Source organism: Electrona antarctica (genome assembly GCF_951216825.1).
Source record: "Electrona antarctica genome assembly, chromosome: 1".
Classification (NCBI taxonomy): domain Eukaryota; kingdom Metazoa; phylum Chordata; class Actinopteri; order Myctophiformes; family Myctophidae; genus Electrona; species Electrona antarctica.
This window is the reverse complement of record NC_136806.1, coordinates 51,242,545-51,263,335: the sequence shown is the minus strand read 5'-3', so window position 1 is coordinate 51,263,335 and position 20,791 is coordinate 51,242,545. Positions and strand designations below refer to the sequence as shown.

Below are 20,791 nucleotides of genomic sequence, written 5' to 3'. Positions count from 1 at the left end.
AAAAGTATTGAAAATTGGAAATACTCAAGTAAACTACAAAATAAGACCTCAACATTTTTACTTAAATACAGTACTTAAGTTTGTAGTTACTTTACACCAGTGGTGTGACTTAACACTCTGGCCTGTCTACACTTTCCTCTCAAAGACCCTTTGGTCAGTGACAGCCATTGTAACATGTGCCAGTGGCTAAACCTCACCCGCACAGAGACTACAGATGGACTTCTATTGAGCACGGACTGCCCTGCTCAGGCGGAATCCAGAGAACAGTTGCCAGTTTACCAACTCGCCGCGATTTAGTGCATTTTAGTTTTACTTCACCTTCATTTAAATTGCATTGAATTGAGAGAGAGAGAGGATAGTTGTTTAGAGTTAACACTGGAGAAAGTAGGAATGCAAATTGTTTAAACACCAAAGTACCGAAACAATGTAATTCATTAGTAAACATATCCTGAAATGGTAGGCCTACTTATCATTGGTATTCACATACTCACCTATTTATCATCATCTAGCTGACCATTTAATTGCACAAAATAATTTGATCACTTTGGACTATAACATCTGTGAGTTTGACATACTACACTGATGAAGACAGCATGTTAGCATAACGATGAAGACATTGATGACGAATTTTCGCCACAGCGACTTGGTAAACTGGCGAGTTCTCCGGTATCCGCTCAGGCAAGGCAAGACAAGGTTATTTGTATAGCACAGTGCATACACAATTCAACATGCTATTAAAAAAAAACATGTTTATTAATTTTATTATTTGACAAAAAATATTCATACAAACAAATGTCCCCCCCCCCCCCATACACACAAATGGCAGTACATATATTTAAATAAAAATCTTTAAAGAAATACCAATTCTCAATAGTATACATCCATAATAATAGAAAACAAACAAACCAACAAACCAACAAAAAAACGACAAAAGGAGCCGATAAAAAAAAAGAAAAGTAAATTAATTCAATCTGGGTACCCGTCGTCAAAACAAAGGAAAAACAGCACCCTCTTTTGTCAACCCTCTTTTCATAGTCTCGAGAGACTATGAGAGAGAGAGAGAGAGAGAGAGAGAGAGAGAGAGAGAGAGAGAGATAGAATGACCATAATTGAACATCAGAGCAGTGCATTCTCCACTCTCAGTCTCTCACACAGGTATTTTCACCTCATCCACCGGCAACCTGAGCCTCTCAGGTATCCAGGCTACACAAGACACACACTGTGGAAATCCTGCTCTGAGCGTGTACAAACGGAGCCCTTTTTTGTGTGTCCACTATCAGAGTTAAATTAACACTGAGGATCCACTGTGCAGGACCTGCTCTTCCTTAACAGTGACCGAGGAGAGAGGAGGCGATGTCAACGGACAGCAGCTGTCGCATGGACTGCTGCGGGGGTCTATACAGGGGCCTGTATAGCTGCAGCTGGAGGCATCCGAGTGACAGGAAGAAGACAGAGTCTGAAACGGAGGCTGAGAAGAAGAGAAGGGTATGTATGTGTTTATTGCCATGCATCAGAGACGTGCAGAGAGTGTTAGAGGGACCAGGGGCTGAAACCCCATATAAAGAGGGCACTTTTGGACAAAAATAGCGAAAATAGCTGATCTACAAGCTCTCATCGCGTCGCAACCCAGCACTCTTTAGCTCGTGGAGATGCGGCGTAACGATATGGATTTCTAAACAAATTTGTTCAACGCAAAATACTGTGTTCAAGTTCAGGAGACTTCGGAGAAAAAAAACCCCAATTCTCCTGAATGCTGGCATGGAAAGGAGTGGCATTTGCATTTCTTTCACCATAGCAAATGCTGCATTCGTGGCCTGGAGAGGGCAGTTGTTTTACAGACGGGTAAAAGGGCAGATCACAATATTACGTCCAACGACAACGAGACAAGCCTACAAGGGAAGAGGTCAATTAAATCACTGACACTGGTGCCAGGAGAACAACCTCGCTCTCAATGTCAACAAGACCAAGATGCTGGTGGAGGACTTTAGGAGGTCGACGAGAGAGCACAGGCATTTTGCTGATGAAGGCCTGAGTAGCCGAAATGCGTCCATTACAGGTACTGCTTCTGTGGTAAATTAAAGTCTCTAGGCGGGTGCTGCTACCAGTGGGGTATCCAGGAATTACGTTTTGGGCAGGCAAGATAAGTGTTAATTGTCGTCGTCCCACGCACAATCGTAGCACTAAAGGTTTTCAAAGAGATATACCTGCCAGACGAGTAGGATACAAAGGCTGAAAGGCATGCATTTACATTCCAATGGGTGATTGAGGGTCGCGCTCTACCGCTACGGCCAATCAGCTGTCCGTTAATAGTTCTCAGGTCTTGTTTTTGTCTTCTTTTTTTCTCATTGTATGGATTTTGGCCAGGCCAGAAATGGAGCTGGACAGGCGGACGCCTGCCCTCGCCTTATTGTAGATACGCCTCTGGCTGCTACACCAGAATGTTGTGTGCGGTACTTAAACATCAGCAAGAGCATGCATGTTACCAAGAAGAATCTGTATGAGGGAACACTAAGGGTGAGCGAGAAAATAGCAGCCAGGAGAATGAGACTAGCAGCTAGGACACTGCCAAAGGCACCAAGAACTGGCCGGCCAGCAAGTTGTTGCTGTGGGAACCAACACATGGGCACCAGTCACGAGGACGTCCCACATTAACATGCATGGAAGAAAGATGCGCTAAGTACAGACGAGCTAGTCAGGGCGACGATGGAGGACTCATCTGAGGACGACCTAGAGAGGAAGACTGTGATTTTATCAGTGGTGGAAAAAGTACTCAAATGTTTTACTTAAGTAAAAGTATAAATACTGCAATGTAGATGTACAAGTAAAAGTCCTGTATTAAAAATGTACTCGAGTAAAAGTCAAAAAGTATTGGCACAAAAATTTACTTAAAGTACTAAAAGTGAAAGTACTCAAGTAAGCAGAATGTCCCATTTCACAAGTTCAAAATGGGTACAAAATCTTGGGCAAATAGCTGATCTACAAGCTCACAATGCGTCGCATCGCGACGCGTTGAGAGCTTGTAGATCAGCTATTTCCGGGGCACAACCCAGCACTCTTTAGCTCGTGGAGATGCGGCGTAACCACATGGATTTCTAAACAAATTTGATCAACGCAAAATACTGTGTTCAAGTTCAGGAGACTTCGGGGAAAAAAAAAATTAAATAAACAATAAAAACAAGCAATTATTACAACATACCGGTAATTCAAGAGAGAATAATTTGGTCATTCCTCTTTTATCAGCTCACTTGGAATGGAAAGTCTAAATATGTTCGACTTCACCGCTGGGATATTTAACCTTGAAATCTTTATATTTCTATGAACACTATCACAAATCACATATTTATTTTTTCTAAATAGGTTACGCCGTGATATAGTCATTGATATTCAGAGTACATTTATTTTTCCTTGTGTATGAAAAAAGATGATCCCGTTGATGTGCTGTCACTTACTACCCAACCTTGAATGTACAGTATATCTGAATGTATATCTGGGATGAAATGTTCATTCTATTCTATCTGCTGCTGCTCTGTGTAGAATAAACGCTTGTTCTGCAACCTATTCCAAATGGTTCACAACCCAGACAATAGATCTGAAGGCCTTTTAACGCTGAATAGGGGCGGCTTCAGGGTTTTCACTTTTCCATGCCCTAGAAACCTTACAAAGCCCCTGTAATTGGGAATTAACATTCCACCGGACTAAATGCAGTTGTTAATGTAAAACATTTTTCCCAGCTCAATTACGTTTTTCTCCCCCCCCAGGAATGAAAACTGCCCTATAGTGCAGGGGTTCTCAACCCGTGGGTCGCGACCCCTCGGGGGGTGGCCAAATTATTTTGGGGGGTCCCCAAAATATTTTCAAAAAAAAAAAAAAAAAAAAAGATTATTTTTTAAATTTTATTTTCACGATTTTTCAAAAATAGCAGACCTACAAGTTCATAGCGCGCCACTCGGTGGCGCGCTATGAGCTTGTAGATCTGCTATTTTTCAATAGCTAAATTATAACAATGCTTAAAACATCAAAAGGGGTTCCCGCCCAAAATGGTTTAAGGTTATTGTAGCAGTCAATTTATATTGGGGGTCGGGAGGGGGCGGGGCGGGGGTCCCGAGACATTGCCAAAGCATTTCCGGGGGTCCCCGGCCAAAAACGTTGAGAACCCCTGCTATAGTGCAGAGGAGAAACCAAGTAAAGATGTTTTTGTAGTCCAAACCTGTTGGGCAAAAGACAAGCAACATAACCTGAAGGAGGGATAGCGTGATAAGCAGTGTTTAGGAATACATGTTGCTGCCAAGAACGATTTATAACCCTATACAGGTCTTAACAGGCTTGTAGTGGACTCATCTGGAACAGACTCACAAAGGGGTGGGCGTTTGATGGGGTGAACTGTGAAAGGAGGTACATAGTAAATCCTAAATCCTACATATCCAGTGTCTTGCAGGTCATAGATAGACTGAAACCAAATGGACTGGGTTTCATTTCACAAGATTTATAAGGGTCCATTTGGTTACCAACATCATTTAGTTTAGTTTTTCCCTGTTCCAGTAGACCAGGGTTCCCCAATAGGGCCCGCGGAGCGCCCCCTTGTGGCCCCTGGAAGAATTTCCAAAAAGATTCTGGGTCCCAGATATAAATGGCATTAAATGGGGGTCAGTAGCCTATGCATGTCAAACTGGGCATCCTTTTCAAATGGGGTCTTGCCCTGAAAATGAATTTTCAGGGCAAGACCTCGACCTCGTGTGTGCGGACTCGGCCCCCAGCCTGGTACCCTAGTCAAAATATGGCCCTTGAGGAAACTTAATTGGGGAACGGTGCAGTAGACGGACACAAACTTGGCAAGTGTTTCAGATTGTATGCCTCAACAGGGAATTTGAGTGAAAATGAATCGATAATTCCAAATAGGTTACTTATCAAGCCGATCTTATCGGTCTATTGCACATGCCGGGAGACTACTGAGAACGACAAGCCTCCTCATACCCTCACCTAAACATAACCGCAAGCACGTCGCAGCGCAGTCACAACCACCTACATTCAATACATTCAACGATAAGTACAGAACAGGCTAACAGAAGCAGCCAGACAATAGACAGAAAACAAAACAAAAACAAAACTAAATATAATAATAATAAAAAAAAAATCCCCAAAAAGTCCCAACCTTAATCATCGTTTTATCAATGCCGATCGCAGTGCATGGCCTCAACCTGTTTGCAAGCCCGCATCATGCTAACCTATCACTGAGTCAATCTGTCAATAGATTCTTTGTCATGTCATTCATGCTCAATGCATCCTTCAGCATCCAGTTGGAAAGCACTTACTGTAGCTACTGATAATGGCATCAGAAAGCAAAACTAAACCGCAATGGAATTTCTCCATGGAAGTTCCCAGAGGCATACTATATTAGTCAGTCATATTAGACGCGCGCACACACGCACACAAAATCAAAGTCATATGATTAGTCACAGACATTACCGCAGTGAAATTTGTTCTCTGCATTTGACCCATCTCTTGGGTGAGCCGCGCTCGGGAATCATTAGTTGATTTGACCCCCAATCCAATCCATTGATGCTGAGTGCCAAGCAGGGAGGAATTGGGTCCCATTTTTACAGTCTTTGGTATGACCCGGCCGTGGATCGAATCCCCAACCTCCCAGTTTCAGGGCGGGCACTCTAACCACAAGGCCACTGTCTGGTATACATGCAGTGCCATGCACACGCACACGCACACGCACACGCACGCACACGCACACGCACACACACACACACATCATCAAATATTTAATCTGACACCGGGACTCCATTTTTGGGGGGGACGGGGAGTGACACGCGGCAAAGGCCGTCGGGCTCGGGAGTCGAACCCGCGGCACGCCGTCAGGCTGGCTTGGCAGCCTAGGTGCCCAGACAGTTGAGCTAACCGTCCGGGCCCGGGACTCCATTTTAACAAAGCTTTTACACAAACATACCGTACTAACTGAAGTATTCCTTCGGTACGGCGACTGAGGCGTCGGGCCCTGGAGAACAATAACGCGACACGAGACAGTATCACGCTAAAGGTTCACAAAGTTTATTACACAACAGGAAACATATATAGTGCTGGATCATAATGACGTGACAATAAGATATGAGACATAGAAACGTGACATGATAATGACAAATGCAGCAAGGCTGACCTTGCTGGTGCTGAGATGTCTCTCGTAGCCTATCCATAAAGTATGCTACAGTACAGGCAGTACACAATACACATCAAGTACACTGTATCTCAACTCTCAAGTTCAAGTACACAGACTAAGATGTACATGGGCAACTCATAATATAACACTAACCACACAGAAACCCTGATCTTTTCATTTCAGAGCACATGCTGCTGGTCGTCAGTCGTTGCGGTGGTGTCCCTCGTTACGCTCTGCTGGATGTATATCTGTCTGATTACTTTCAACGACCGAGAGGAAGTCAACTGGTAAACGATGACACGTACACCACACTCACTCGCACACACTTTAAATATGTATTCATGAGCACCTCGTACAAAGGAAATTAACACTGACGGCCAGTTGCAGTCATACAATAAGGAAACAGCCAGTTACAAATTGACTAGATGGCAGAACACAATTGTGGTGTATTTGTATACAGGATATGCGAGTGACATCCCAGGCCGGACGTTTTTCTTATATAGAAGTGTATATTTGTACGTCTCTAAATGTTCTGATGAATTGAAAATGGTGGACCATACCATTAACAGCCTATACTGTATAAGGCAAATCTGTAAAAATAAACATTATTATATTATTCAGAAGCATGAAAACGCCCTAGTTTGACATGTCACATGCTACATAAAAGGAGTTAGTCTAGTTCAGGGGTGCCCAAAAGGTAGATCGCGATCTACCAGTAGATCACAAGGGCTGTGCAGGTAGATCACATTACATGCCCCTAAAAATATATATTTAATTTAAATTTTGCCACTTGAATTAAGGTGACTTGATTGACATTTAGAAGGGCCTGTCAGCTCAAACCCACAATGTATTACTTTGTTTTCAAGATTGTTGTGCACAAACGTCAGTAGCATTACAAAGTTATATACTGTGGAGTAAGGAAACAGCAAGACAGGAAACCTTGGGTGCGTCGAGGTATGCATGTGTAAACAAATTTCAGCAATGCGATCTGATAATTTCTTTGGTGGGTAGATCTTGTTGCATCATAGTCAAAAAAGTGTGGGCACCCCTGCCATTGAGAATGCATTGGGCGTTTAAGTTAAATAACTCCGAAACTACAAATCATTTCAAAGTAAAAAATTCCAGCATGTGTCTTTTTTGACGTGCCAATATCTGCCATTGAGCCCCATTGTGAATTTCTCAAATTTTAAAGCACTATATTTCCAAAACTATTAAACATTTCCACCGTAAGATGAACCTAAATAGGTTTGAATGGGGTTTCTAGGTGTAAGTATGTAGGACTAGTAGCATGCCAAAGTTTGTGCTATTGCCATTGAGAATGCATTGGGCGTTTAAGTTAAATGCGGGGGGGACATATTTTGATTCATAAAATCATAATTTCCAAAGCCCCCCCAGGTACATTATATATTTAAACTATTTTCAGCAATGGTACACTTATTTTTTCAGTGGGTAGATCTTGTTGAGCTGGTCATTTTGAAAGTAGATCTCACGTCATAAATGTGTGGGCACCCCTGGTCTAGTTGGAACAAATTGAGAGATGATAGTATACACATTTGTGAAGAAAGCTAGTGGTAAGCATTTTCTTTAACTATACTGAGTGGCAAAAAATTACTTTCTTACCATGACAGTCCATACATCCAAACAGAAAAGTCCTATCTGATTGCATTAAACAACGTTAAGCTCACTTTACCACTCAGTGTATGCATGTGCATACCCTCTATTGTGTGACATATTTGCCATCATTTATGGGTAAAGGAAACAATGCATCCTCAAAATTGAGCGGCTTCCTACAATAGTTCAGCTATTAGCTCAATAGCTCAGCTATTAGCCCAATAGCTCAATATAGCTCAATATATCATAATAGTACTTATAGTAGCTCAATATATCAGCTCAGCTGATACTGAGCACCCTGATACCTGAGCACTGAGTACCAAATTTGCTAATGGTTTGGTTCTCCTTTTGGAGAGGCCAGCCATTTGAAAGCCCCTCACAACCAACGTGTGGCGTGCACGTGCCCCACGTGCTACCAAATGTGTAGCCTAGCTGCGAGATAGTCTGCTCCAGCTGTTGATAGTTATTCAAGTATTTTTATTGAAGTTTGAGACAGGACAAACAACAGATACATAACAATTACAAAACAGATACAGGACAAAACAAAACAAAACACCAGTACTCAACATTCATGTATGAAATAAAAAAGTCTGAAATACAATGTAAAAAAACACAAATTGTACATTAATGAAATCAACTAACTGACATTGGGGGGAGATGGCCAAAGTAGGTTAGAAATGGTTGCCAAACTGATATATTTCTGAGTGGAGCCCCTGATTGTATATTTAAGTTCTTCGAGTTTGAGATGTGACATAACATCCTCCACCCAGCGTTTGTGAGATGGCGGCGCTGCCTTTTTCCAACTAAATAGTATCAGGCGTCTGGCAAGTAAAGAGGAACAGCTTTTGATAGTTTAGCACTTTGGTTAGAAAGGCTTCCTCTAAGCTGTAATCAAAAGAACAGCCAGCCCCCGAAAAGGACCCCTATGATTATCACGCACGCACGCACGCACGCACGCACGTACGCACGCACGCAACGCAACGCTACGCTACGCACACAGTGGTGGAAAGTAACTAAATACATACTTAACTACTGTAATTGTTAGGTACTTTTTCTTCACTGGGGTATTTTTTTTTTTTTTTAAATACTTTTACTTTTACTTCACTACATCTCAGAGTCAAATGTCACTTATTACTCCTTTACTTTAGTTACATTTTGATGCCAGTACTTTTGTCCATTTCAAATTTTGGACTTCACTTGAGTATTTCTACATTGGAGTATTGATACTTTTACTTAAGTTATTTTTCCACCACTACACGCACGCACGCACACACGCACACACACACACACAATTTGTGTCTAGTACAAAAGCCCAGAATTCATTGTTGTTTGCTTGTGAATCTCTACTCTTTTTTTCTGTTATCATCAGGAAGTGCTTCACTCTATGGAGACAGTGGGTGAACTGGTTCATGGTGGTCACCATCACCTCTGCCGTGGTGACCAGCTACTGCATTCTGCTGCTGGTGAGAAGTGGACATTTTGACAGCAAATTCAGATTTAGTATTTAACCCATTTAGACCTGAGGACGATTCTACAAATGCCTTCTAAGACAGTTTTTTTTTAACCCATGTTTCGTTTTCAAACATTTTCATGTCAAGGACCGCCAAAAATTATATGTAATTGGCCTCCGACCCCCATCTCAAAATATGTTGCTCCAGGGAACCCCCCAGAAGCAAAGATTTAAGTAAAAAATGTTCGAAATAGCAGATCTACACGCTCGTAGCGCGGCACCCGTGTGAAGTAAGTGGTGCAACTCCGTGTGGCGGTCCCCGGGGGGTCCCCGGAACTTCCAGGCCCACAGGCGCCCAGGGTGCCGGCCCGGGTCCGGCAAGCCGCCCCACGTCCGAAACGGTCGAGAAATGACAGAGTTACCGTGTGGGGGTCCCCGGGGGGGTCCCTGTACTGTACTGTACTGTACTGTACTGTACTGTACTGTACTGTACTGTACTGTACTGTACTGTACTGTCACACCCGAAATCATCATATAGTGTGTGTGTGTGTGTGTGTGTGTGTGTGTGTGTGTGTGTGTGTGTGTGTGTGTGTGTGTGTGTGTGTGTGTGTGTGTGTGTGTGTGTGTGTGTGTGTGTGTGTGTGTGTGTTATGGCATTCACTTCTAGTCATTTTCACTAGTTGACTAGTTGCCTAGTTTACTAGTCGACTAGTTGTTTAACTACCTAATGTAAAAAAAGAAAAATATTTTAAATAAATATTTGTACATTTAAAAACGGTGTACATTGGTGACTATAACTATAATCTACCTGATCTTGAGGCCTACAAAATCGTCAACTAGTACCAACAAGGTCGACTAGTGGATTTACTAGTCGACTAGTAAACTAGTCGACTAGTTGCTTAATGCCCTAGTTTGTGTGTGTGTGTGTGTGTGTGTGTGTGTGTGTGTTAGGCTGCGCAACAGTGACACTTGGTTGTGAAAACAAACCAAACGCTATTTTCGTGCTCGGACAGACCCAGCCAGGGACCCAGACAGGGACAGACACACATAGCTCCTTAATGAAGTGGTTGCACCACTTAAAAATTATACAACACAGGCGGTTTGACTCTGCCATACTCTGTCAATTCTGAAGCAATTGTTATAATTTAAAATTGTTAATAATCTGTGTCTATTTGTGTCTACTTTCATTTGGTGTATCAGTCCTGATTGTATTGTCTATAAAACGATATCAAGTGAGAATGTATGTTTTGTAATATTAATCAAAATCTATAAAGTATCAAAATCTATAAAGTAACTAGTATTTTCAAATCATTGTAGCAGAGTAAAAGTCCAACATTTGCCTCTGAGATGTAGTGGACTAGAAGTAAAAGTACAGAAATTTGGAAATATTCCAGTAAAGTAAAACATACCTCAAGATACTGTACTTAAGTACAGTACTTGAGTATAAATAATACTTACTTTTAGACCAGTGCACCAGGGTTAAGTTAGTAAAGTAAAGTATAAATACACTTAGTTACTTTAGACCAGTGCACCAGGGTTAAGTTGGTTAAGTATAAATACACTTAGTTACTTTAGACCAGTGCACCAGGGTTAAGTTGGTAAAGTATAAATACACTTAGTTACTTTAGACCAGTGCACCAGGGTTAAGTTGGTTAAGTATAAATACACTTAGTTACTTTAGACCAGTGCACCAGGGTTAAGTTGGTTAAGCGACTGGTTTAAAGCGTATTTTATTTAATGGGGCAACCTTTTGAGCTTATAGGCGTTCGTCAGGCAAAATTATGTATTTAGTATTTTGTCATGATATAAAATAAACCCTTGTTATTCATTATAAAAATAGCCATTTACTCACTGTGCTCAGTGTTTGGGTTGTAATATAACTTGCACTGTCTTGTAAAATGTCACAATTGCCTTTTTGATGGTACTTGGTAATAGTACTTTTTGAATTTGAATTGAATTAAAGCGATTCCGATTTAGATTATATTAACATATTATATGTTAATATTCCTTACAGTTCTTTGCACTGTTCCAAGTTGCCTTGAAGGAACCCATCGACCTACATTGCTTACACAAGGTATCTTTATTGTTTTCATATTGTGCAATTCAGATTTTTGTTTTGGTTAATCAACATTCATTCCCACTGGTTTGGCCTCAGGTTACTCAGAGTGCGTGTTGGGCCCGCTTACCCAGATGTCATGTTTACACAATGCTTCGTCTAGATCCTCTTGTTTTTGGGTGTCCTGTTCGTCATGCTGGGAGTCGTTGGAATAAGCCATCAGTGGGGAAATGAATGGAAGACTGTTCTTCTCTCATTCCAGGTGCGTTAGGGCCAAAATAATCTCAAACGTGACAGAGGTTGTGTGTGTGTGAAAATGTCGGATGTTGGTGAGAATATTGTATAGTATGAATGATTGCCTTGGTTTAGTGTCTTATTTACAGAATACTTTAGATGCTTGTCTGTTGCTGAGATTTTGTATGGAATTAATATCTGCTCAAGTGATGTTTGTCAGCCGGCGTCAGTACAGTATATGAACATGTCACTTTCTTTTAACACAAAACAAGTATAATGAGAATATTAGAGTATGAATGATGTTTGCCTTGGTTTTGGTAGTTGGCACTGGATGTGTTAGCTGTCTGTGGGCATCAATGTTTTATGTGTCTTTTCTTGGCAGGCAACGGCACCTTTCTTACAGATGGGTGGCGTTGGAGCGTTAACCCTGTTTAGCTGGCTTGTGATCAAGAGCTTCCACAAGGCCCGCAGAGCAGGTTTGTGTAACGTGAGGTTGAATTGTTTTATTCAAGCTTATACTGCCTGAAAAGGCGAATTCTGCTATGCTGCGTTTCTTGCATGGCATCACTTTTAGGAGTGACTTTACTAACTAGTGTTGATTTGAATTTTCATTCAGTTTAGTCGTAGTCTTTTGAGTAAAACTTCAGTTAGTTTGAGTCATATTTTAGTCATTCGGAATGTTTTAGTGTTAGTATAGTTTTAGTCGACTCAAATCTACAGTTGATTTAGTTAAGTCGACTAAAATGTGTTTTGGCGGTCCTTGATGGCATCCTAATGGCAGATTTGACACTTGTTCCGATTTACTTTTCACAAATAACTGTAAATTGGTTTTGGTGAATATTAGATGAATATTCTCAGTTTACAAGTTAAAAACCCATTTTGGGCGGGAACCCCTTTTGGTGTTTTAAACATTATGTTGTAATTTAGCTATTGAAAAATAGCAGATCTACAAGCTCATAGCGCGCCACCGAGTGGCGCGCTACGAGCTTGTAGGTCTGCTATTTTTGAAAAATCGTGAAAATATTTATTTCAGAAAAAGATTTCGAAGATTTTTTTTTAATTTTGAGGTCAGGCCTAAATGGGTTAATAGCCCTAGAATATCTGTGATCGTATTTTCAGAGCGCAACCAAACATAAAAAATTTATGTTTTATGTTAATGACTTGTCTTTTAGTTCTACTGGATCTCTTCTCCATTAGTCCCTATACCTAATATTGTTTTATCTCGTTTTTATCTGTTGACCGAAATTGCCAATATGAGTCTTAGTTTTCGTCATCGTATAGCTTTGTTTTTATTTTTCCCGTTTTCGTCAGTGAAAAAAGGTAGTCGGCGAACATTTTTCTTTATAGATTTAGTCGACGGAAGCAACATCAATTTTAGGAGTGGCTCTACTAACTAAACAAGCTTAACCACAATGACAATAGGAGCAACAGATGCTTTGATTTGCATTCCGTACAGGCTCCAAGGTCCTCATCCTGGGCGTGTTTGCTGTGTTGTCGATAGTGCTCTTCCTGTGTCCCCTCTTCTTCGACTCGCCGTGTCTGATTGAAAGGCATCAGCTCCCTAAGAAGCCCGACCTCATTGGCCACAGAGGAGCACCAATGGTGAATGTCCTGTTCCTCCAAGGACTTATGTGTGCATTTACTGTATTATGTCATTGGTAGAACATCTTGAAAAATCTACCAAGGCAGGAACACACCATTTAGAAATGAAGGTTGTAGATGAGCAGTGATAACATTGTTTGTTTGTTTGGTTGGTTGGTTTGGCATCCGACAAAAAAGAAAAAAGGGTCTACAGGAGAGAAAAAAAAGCACCCATGGTCATAATTATTTTGAGTAAGTAGACCAATTTAACATGCACTGATAATTTGCCATCCCTGGCTCAGGTGTGAACGAAATTATGTCCAGCCATGTGAGTAGGGTCCCATGTGCCATCTGTCACACATGTATGGAGTTGTCTGCGTGCTCACATGCCTTTAGGATGTGTGTGTTTTACGCATGAGTGATTCTCAGTGGTGTAAAGTAACTAAGTACATTTACTTAAGTATTGTGCTTAAGTATACAACTTTGAAGTATTTGTACTTTACTTGAGAATTTCCAATTTCCAATACTTTTACTTCTACTCCACCACATCTCGGATCCAAATATCTTTTTCATTTTTTTTTTACATTATTACAAAACATACATGAACCACTTCAGCCCTATGTACATACATACATTTTACACATTTTGAGAACATGTGAAATGGGACATTCTGCACAATGAGTACTTTATACTTTATACGGTACTTTAAGAACATTTTGAATCCAATACCTTTGTACTTTTACTCAAGTAATTTTTTATTCTAGACTTGTAATTGTAACACAGTACATTTACACTGCAATATTGGTACTTTTACTCCACTTTTACTCCACTGGTGTCTAACCCAGTGGTTCCCAAACTTTTTCATATCAAGGACCCCAAAATTGACACTAAGTATCCCGCGGACCCCCATTAGAAAATATATGCCAGGGACCCCCATAAGAGAAGATTTTCACAGCTCTAGCAGTGATTCTCAACCATTTTAATTTCGAGGACCCCCAGTTTGACATGCATTAGTCTACGGACCCCCATTTAATGGCATTTCTATCTCTTGAGACCCCAATTTATATCGTAAAATCAATGTTAATTTAACTCTGAGAGTGTACTCTCTGAGTTACAGACCCATAAGGGCCCATTTGGTTCCTACTGTAACTATCATTTAGCTGGGGAGACCCCTAGGGGTCCCCGGGCCACTGGTCTAACCCATCTGTCCTCGTCACTGTGCTCAGCTGGCCCCGGAGAACACCATGATGTCATTCAGGAGAAGTGTGACGTGCAACGTGACGGCCTTCGAGACTGACGTGCAGATCAGGTATACCCAAGGATATAATAGTTTGGGATTTTTCATTATAGTTTAGTTTTAGTTAGTTTTGACATTTAAAAAAAATCGAATTCAGTTTGATTCAATTCGTTTTTAGAGCGGGTTTGCTAGATTTGATTAGTTTTAGTTTCGTTTTAATTTGGTTTTAGTGTTAGTTTTAGTTCGTTATTTGTCAGGTGCAGGATTCAAAAAGGTCAGAGTAAGTAGGCCTATTGTGTAATTAAAACTCAACAAAGGATACCATTTAAAAATATATATATTCAGTTATTGTTAATGTGAAAAACTAAAACTTTTGAAAACACAAATACAGTTTCAATTAGTTATCGTTTCTGTTTTTCTATTATAGTTTTTTATTAGTTTTCGTTATTTTGTTAGTTTTCGTTAAAATAACTTTCAATATGGATTCACAATAGATGACTGAAGTCTGACGTAATTTACGCATCGTACCTGGGCAGATCTACAAGCTTACATCGCGTTGTGACACACTGTGAGCTTGTGCTGTGTGTTACTGTTTTCACTGAATGTTTGCCTATTTCCGTCGAATATTCTTCTATTATGACATGCCCAGAATGAAGTGGCTATATTTAATTACAAAAGATATTTCATTTGGCGTTTCTATAGCAAAGACAGAGTTCCTTTCCTGATGCATGACAACGGCTCCGAATTCCTACGGAGAACAACGGATGTAAAGAAGAAATTTCACGAGGAGCACTTCAACCACAGCACTGACCTCACCTGGGAAGAGTTACAAAGCCTCAATGCCGGGGACTGGTTCACAAAGGTGAGGACTGTGTATCTAACTAATCACAACACCAACAATATCCTGCCCAATACTGCAGAGACTATTGGGGTTGTGATAATGTGATGCCTCCAGCTTGGCCGGGGGTTCATACAAACGCTATTGGCGTGGTGTATGTGGGAGGGAATAATAATAATAATAAACTTTATTTATATAGCACCTTTCATACAGAGTTGCAGTTCAAAGTGCTTCACAGGCAGGACAGAAAACAGGTACTTTACAGTTGGGTCATAACATATCAGACACAACACAGGTCATAACATATCAGACACAACACAGGTCATAACATATCAGACACAATACACAGAGTATGCATAGATTCATGAACATAAAGGGGAATAAAAGGTCAGGCATAGAGTTAAAAAGATGAAAATAACATGTATTACTTTAAGACATTTGAGGGAATAAGCACGGTACTGGGGAACCTTCTATAAAGTGCTAAAGGGAGGACGGAGAAGGCCAATCTAAAGAGGGAAGCCAGGCAAGGAGGGCGAGGTTGCATTAGCGAGATTGGCCTGCTTAGTGGTTTGTGTAAGTAGGAGGAGTAGCAGCATGTTGCTTCGCATGCATCACGTCCTCCTGATGAGAATCCATGGCTTTCAGGTGAAAAGACATCTCTTTCATGCCTTCGTGTCATGCATATCGGAGGAGACACATGATTGTCTGTGCTCTCCCTATAGGACCAACTGTAGGAGGTAACAGTGGCAATCAGCGACTAGACTACACTGGAAATTTGGAATTGGCATACCGGTAATAACTTGGACAAATTTGAACAATGAATTGGCCAAAACGACAACAAAAAGCACTTTTTCCAATATATAATTGTGTGCAAAAGAGTTGCAAGCACTGACCACTGCATGTTATTTATTTGTCTTCATATTTATTATTATTTCTCAGAATATCATCGTATGTCATTTCAATTTTTTTGTATTAATTATGACCAAACCACAACCATAATTGAATCCTAAATCTGTGCCCTCCAGAGAGATCCATTCCGCTCGGCCTCAGAGCTCTCTGTGGAGGAGAAAGAGATGTCCAAGAATCAGACTATTCCATCGTTACTTCAGCTCCTTGAGCTGGCCAAGCAGCACAACGTCAAAGTGCTTTTTGACCTCTATGGCTACCGCCATGACAACAACGATACTGCCGATGTAGTCAGAGTCATCCTGGAGTCTGGCATTCCTCCACAACTGGTGAGAGCAACACTAACTTACATACTGTACTGTCAGTGGTGGAAAGAAGTAGCCAAATGTTTTACCCATTTTGACCTGAGATCAGATTCTAAAAAACATCCTGACAGTTTTCTGAAAAAGCTATGTTTCTATGTCAGTCGTTCTTCGATTTTTCAAAAAATAGCAGATCTACAAGCTTGTAGTGCGCCACTCGGTGGCGCGCCATGAGCTTGTAGATCTGCTATTTTTCAATAGCTAAAGCATAACATAATGCTAACACCAAAAGGGGTTCCCGCCCAAAATGGGTTAAGTAAAAGTATCAATACTGCAATGTAGAAGTGCAAGTCTGGTATTCAGAATTGACTGACTTGGTGTCAAAATGTACTTTAAGTTTTATGCTGAAATCTTCCATTTCATGTTATCAAAATCATTTGAAAATATCAGCTCTACAAGCTCACAATGCGTTGCATCATACACATAAAGGTAATGTCTTTTTCTTTTTGGGCAGGTTCTCTGGCTTCCCAACGCTGACAGAGAGTACGTCAGGGAGGCTGCTCCGGAGTTCATTCAGGTCTATGACAAAGTGTCCAAAATGGACGAAAGTGGCGGAAACCACCTGAATCTGAAATACAGCAATTTGAGTGCCGAAGAAATCAGGTGAAGCAGAAACGGCATCCAAGATACATCTGGAATAACATGGTTGCATCATCACGGGGCAGGCGCGGCGGCGCGGACAGAGTGGCATTCCGACACACCGCCATTCCGACTACGCGGCTTCCACGCGTGCTTAGGGACAGGGTTAGTAATGCGGCGAGTTGGAATGGCGATGCGTCGGAATCAGGGGCGGCAGGTTCCTATAACGGCAGTGGGTGCCCCCCGCCCCGCCTCCCTGGCCTCCCTTATTTTTTCAGTGGGTGCCCAAGCCCTCAGGCACTCCCAAAGTTGACGCCGCTGGTCGGAATAGGGGGCTTCAGACTGCCGGTGTGTAACCGGGGCACGCACAGTGTTAAGGGCGTTTGTGGCGTGCTGAGACACAGCGTTGGCAACGAATATAGAGACACATGATCGAGACTCAAATAATGTTCTCACCCGCGGGGGCACCTTAAAGAATGAAGCCTCCTTAAGACATTGCTGATCTGTTGTAACAAACAATTTAATGATGTGTGAATGGGAACTGTCATCCTGCAATTACAAAGTTAAGAGATTAAGAGATTAAGGTGATTCATTGTACCGCTGCATGAATCTCACACACACTGTTAGCGCTACGCTGGTCTTCACTTCAATTCAGTTCAATTAAATTTGATTAAAGTGTCAAATCACGACAAGTTGTCTCAAGACACTTTACATGTAGAGAAAAGGACCGACAGAAATCCCACCCTGAGCAAGCAATTTTGCGACAGTAGTAACAAAAAAGCTCTAGGTTGGGTGGCCATCTGCCTCGACCATGTCGGGGGAGAGAAATTAGCAAGAGACAACATTTCCACCTGCAGTGACATGCACAGGGTTTCATCTGAACGTAAATATATGCTGCATTATATAGGAGTGGGTTGTTCCGAGTGCATGCACTAACACATGTACATTTATGTTCGCCCCCAGGAGTCTTCGACACAGGAATGTGACCGTGAACCTTTGGGTGGTGAATGAGCCCTGGCTCTTCTCTCTGTTGTGGTGCTCAGGCGCCAGCTCTGTGACCACCAACTCCTGCCACCTCCTAAAAGATATGAGCCATCCTCACTGGACTCTGGTGAGGGACACTATACTTGTATGTGTGCACTGTGAGCACTGAGTGGCCAGACATCGCTTGACGGGAATAACTGATTTTCAAATAAAAATGTGATGTCACATTTTTCAGTTATTTCCACTGAGCGACGCGTTCATACTGTGATAATTGAACGTATTTAGCTTTAAATTGAATTATATTTAATCTTCTAATGAAGATGTCTATTCATTGAGAAAGATTGGAGAAAACCATCTGTGTCTGTAATGCTAGTAATTGTTTTGAAGCTGTAGCAAATAGTAGGCCTACATGCATGTTGTAGCCCAATCAGTACAAGCTCATCGCTTTGTCCTTTGTCCTTTTTAGCACTCAACTCAGATAGGGCAAATATAAAGTTTTATTTTTTTATTTTGTATTTGTATTTAGGGTTAGGGTTAGGGGGGGTGTGACATGCTTTGACTGTATCTCTGCTATATGATTCAGGCACCTGCAAAATACAGGATGATATGGATTTCAGTGGACATAGTGTCATTCCTCATAATGTTTGCACTCTTCATCTTCCTGAGGTGAGCTGAACAGTGGTTTGTTAGATGGTTCATTGTAACTCTTTTCATTGTTTTGTTATATGACCCGACCTGTGAATAGGCAATGATTCATCCACTTCTTTAAGTATTTAATAAGATTTCATAACCTATTTGATTTCAGGATGCACTGTTCAATGCATCTTTATATGGCAATCAGAAGTCTAACATAAATATATTACATCATATTCGTATTACCATCCATGTTGTGCATGTAAACGCTCTCAATGTATTTGTCTGTTTGAGGCTATATGAGTTTCACACTATAATTCTTACATTTTTTAACAATCAAATACTTCCTCACTCACATTACATTAGAACATCTGCCACGTAGCAGCAACATAAGAGAGAGAACTTATTTTGAATTAAGATGGGAAAATAAGGTTGCGAATTACATTATTGCGATAGTGAAATGTGTTACAAAAACAGGCATAACTGCCATTCACCCATGATCTTCGGCAAAACATTTGGGACAATTGGTAGTAAATATAGGAGACATTCCAATTTTGATATAGCAAGTAGCAACTACAGAAAGAAAAGAAGATAAAAAGTGACGGTTACCACCTCATTCACCCGTATTGTTGAAATATTTGACCAGTGTTGCGGGTGAAACACAACTTGCGTTCATGTTCTGTTGTTGCTCTCCCAATAGGAATGGAGAAGACATGCAGGAGGAGACAGGCCCGTCTCCGAGAGACAGCAACATCCCTCTTCTTAAAACCAATCCAAAAAATGGTTTAACCATGGACCATGAAGAAAAGAAGTTGATTACAGCTGCTGTACCCCAATGAATTTCGAAGCACAAGATGATGTTAAATCACATATCCACATTATGCCACTGGGTGGCGGTATATCAGAATTTGTTTTAATCCTGGCCTTGTCATCAAGATTCATGACCGTCTTGATCCAAGGCTATTTTAATATATTGTACAGCTTTATACATTTACTTTTTAAGAAAGAGTTTTTATTAATAATAATACATTTTATTTATATAGCACCTTTCATGACATACTGTAAATGCAGCGTAATGTGTTTTACAGGTCAATAAAAAGGCAAAACAAAGACACAACATAGCATTAACATAATAGCAATGAATATAAAACAACACTCATTTAATAAAAGAAAAGGCAACGAATCAGGCAAAAACAGTGAGTACATGAATAACAACACAAAGATGTATAAAATAAAATAAAACTCAACAAAAAGCAAGAGTGAATTAATAGGTCTTGTTTTGTGCTTTAAAGATGTCTACGGAGGCTAGGGAGCCTCTAAGGTGTAGTGGGAGTTTATTCCATGCGGTCGGCCTGTAGAAGCAGAAAGCTTCACTGTTTATTATATGCCATCTTAGGCACATCGAGCAGGACAGCAGTGGAGGACCTGAGGGGGAGGTTCGGGACATATTATCTAGTCAGGCAGTCAGAGGTAGGAAGGTGCAAGACCATTGAGAGCTTTATAAACAAGTATATAAAAAACAAGTATATATATATTTTTTTATCAATCCTAAAAACAACCGGGAGCCAATGTAGTGATGCTAAAACTGGAGTAATATGTTCTCTCATCTTAGTTTTAGTTTAAACTCTGGCTGCCGCATTTTGAACAAGTTGTAGTCTGTCAGTCGTTTTCTTTGGCATGCCAAAAACTGCATTACAGAAATCAAGTCGAGAGAAAACAAAAGTGTGGATCAACGTGGGATTATTCCTCTGCCTAGTAGGAAAGTGCGTGGAAAAATGTCATGTACTTGCATGCTACGTTCATGATTTAAGGGATTTTGTTCAAAATGGGGGTACCGATTTTCGGTACACATGCAGAACGGGCCAACGGTGCTGGACATTAGCTATACGCAGACGGACGGACGGACAGACAGACATACTCTCTCCCCATGCCTTCGGCCTGGTGGTGACAATAACCCCAGCTAGGTTCTTTACTGTAGTGTTACTTTCTACAGTCAGGTTTCCGAGTCTACTCATTATTTATCCTCATTTAACTTAAGAAAGTTCTCACTCATTCAGCCTTTAATGCTGGACAGACAAGTCAACAACAAGGGCACAGGGGTCATCAGGTGCTACAGAAAGATTATACCGGTAGCTGAATATCATTAGAATAGAAGTGGAA

The 20,791-nt window shown here is 41.0% G+C and overlaps 1 protein-coding gene across 1 annotated transcript; it reads left to right on the top strand.

Annotated features, from left to right (window-relative positions):
- The first annotated feature begins 1,339 nt into the window (after positions 1-1,339).
- gdpd2 (glycerophosphodiester phosphodiesterase domain containing 2) lies at positions 1,340-19,901 on the top strand. Its single transcript, XM_079524807.1, has 14 exons — positions 1,340-1,485; positions 6,344-6,447; positions 9,141-9,234; positions 11,236-11,295; positions 11,441-11,539; positions 11,894-11,987; positions 12,968-13,113; positions 14,319-14,401; positions 15,032-15,191; positions 16,193-16,402; positions 16,890-17,038; positions 17,978-18,125; positions 18,582-18,664; positions 19,332-19,901. The coding sequence occupies exons 1-14, from the start codon at positions 1,354-1,356 to the stop codon at positions 19,468-19,470; spliced, it is 1,701 nt and encodes a 566-aa protein (XP_079380933.1). The 5' UTR covers positions 1,340-1,353; the 3' UTR covers positions 19,471-19,901.
- The last annotated feature ends 890 nt before the right edge of the window (positions 19,902-20,791 follow it).

What these genes read in the sequence shown, in the direction of transcription:
- gdpd2 (XM_079524807.1), top strand. Translation starts at nt 1,354, where the DNA reads ATGTCAACGGACAGCAGCTGTCGCATGGACTGCTGCGGGGGTCTATAC. An exon ending in GAGACTGACGTGCAGATCAG is followed by an intron (nt 14,402 to 15,031) that starts GTATACCCAAGG and finishes GCGTTTCTATAG; the next exon opens with CAAAGACAGAGTTCCTTTCC. An exon ending in CTGGCATTCCTCCACAACTG is followed by an intron (nt 16,403 to 16,889) that starts GTGAGAGCAACA and finishes CTTTTTGGGCAG; the next exon opens with GTTCTCTGGCTTCCCAACGC.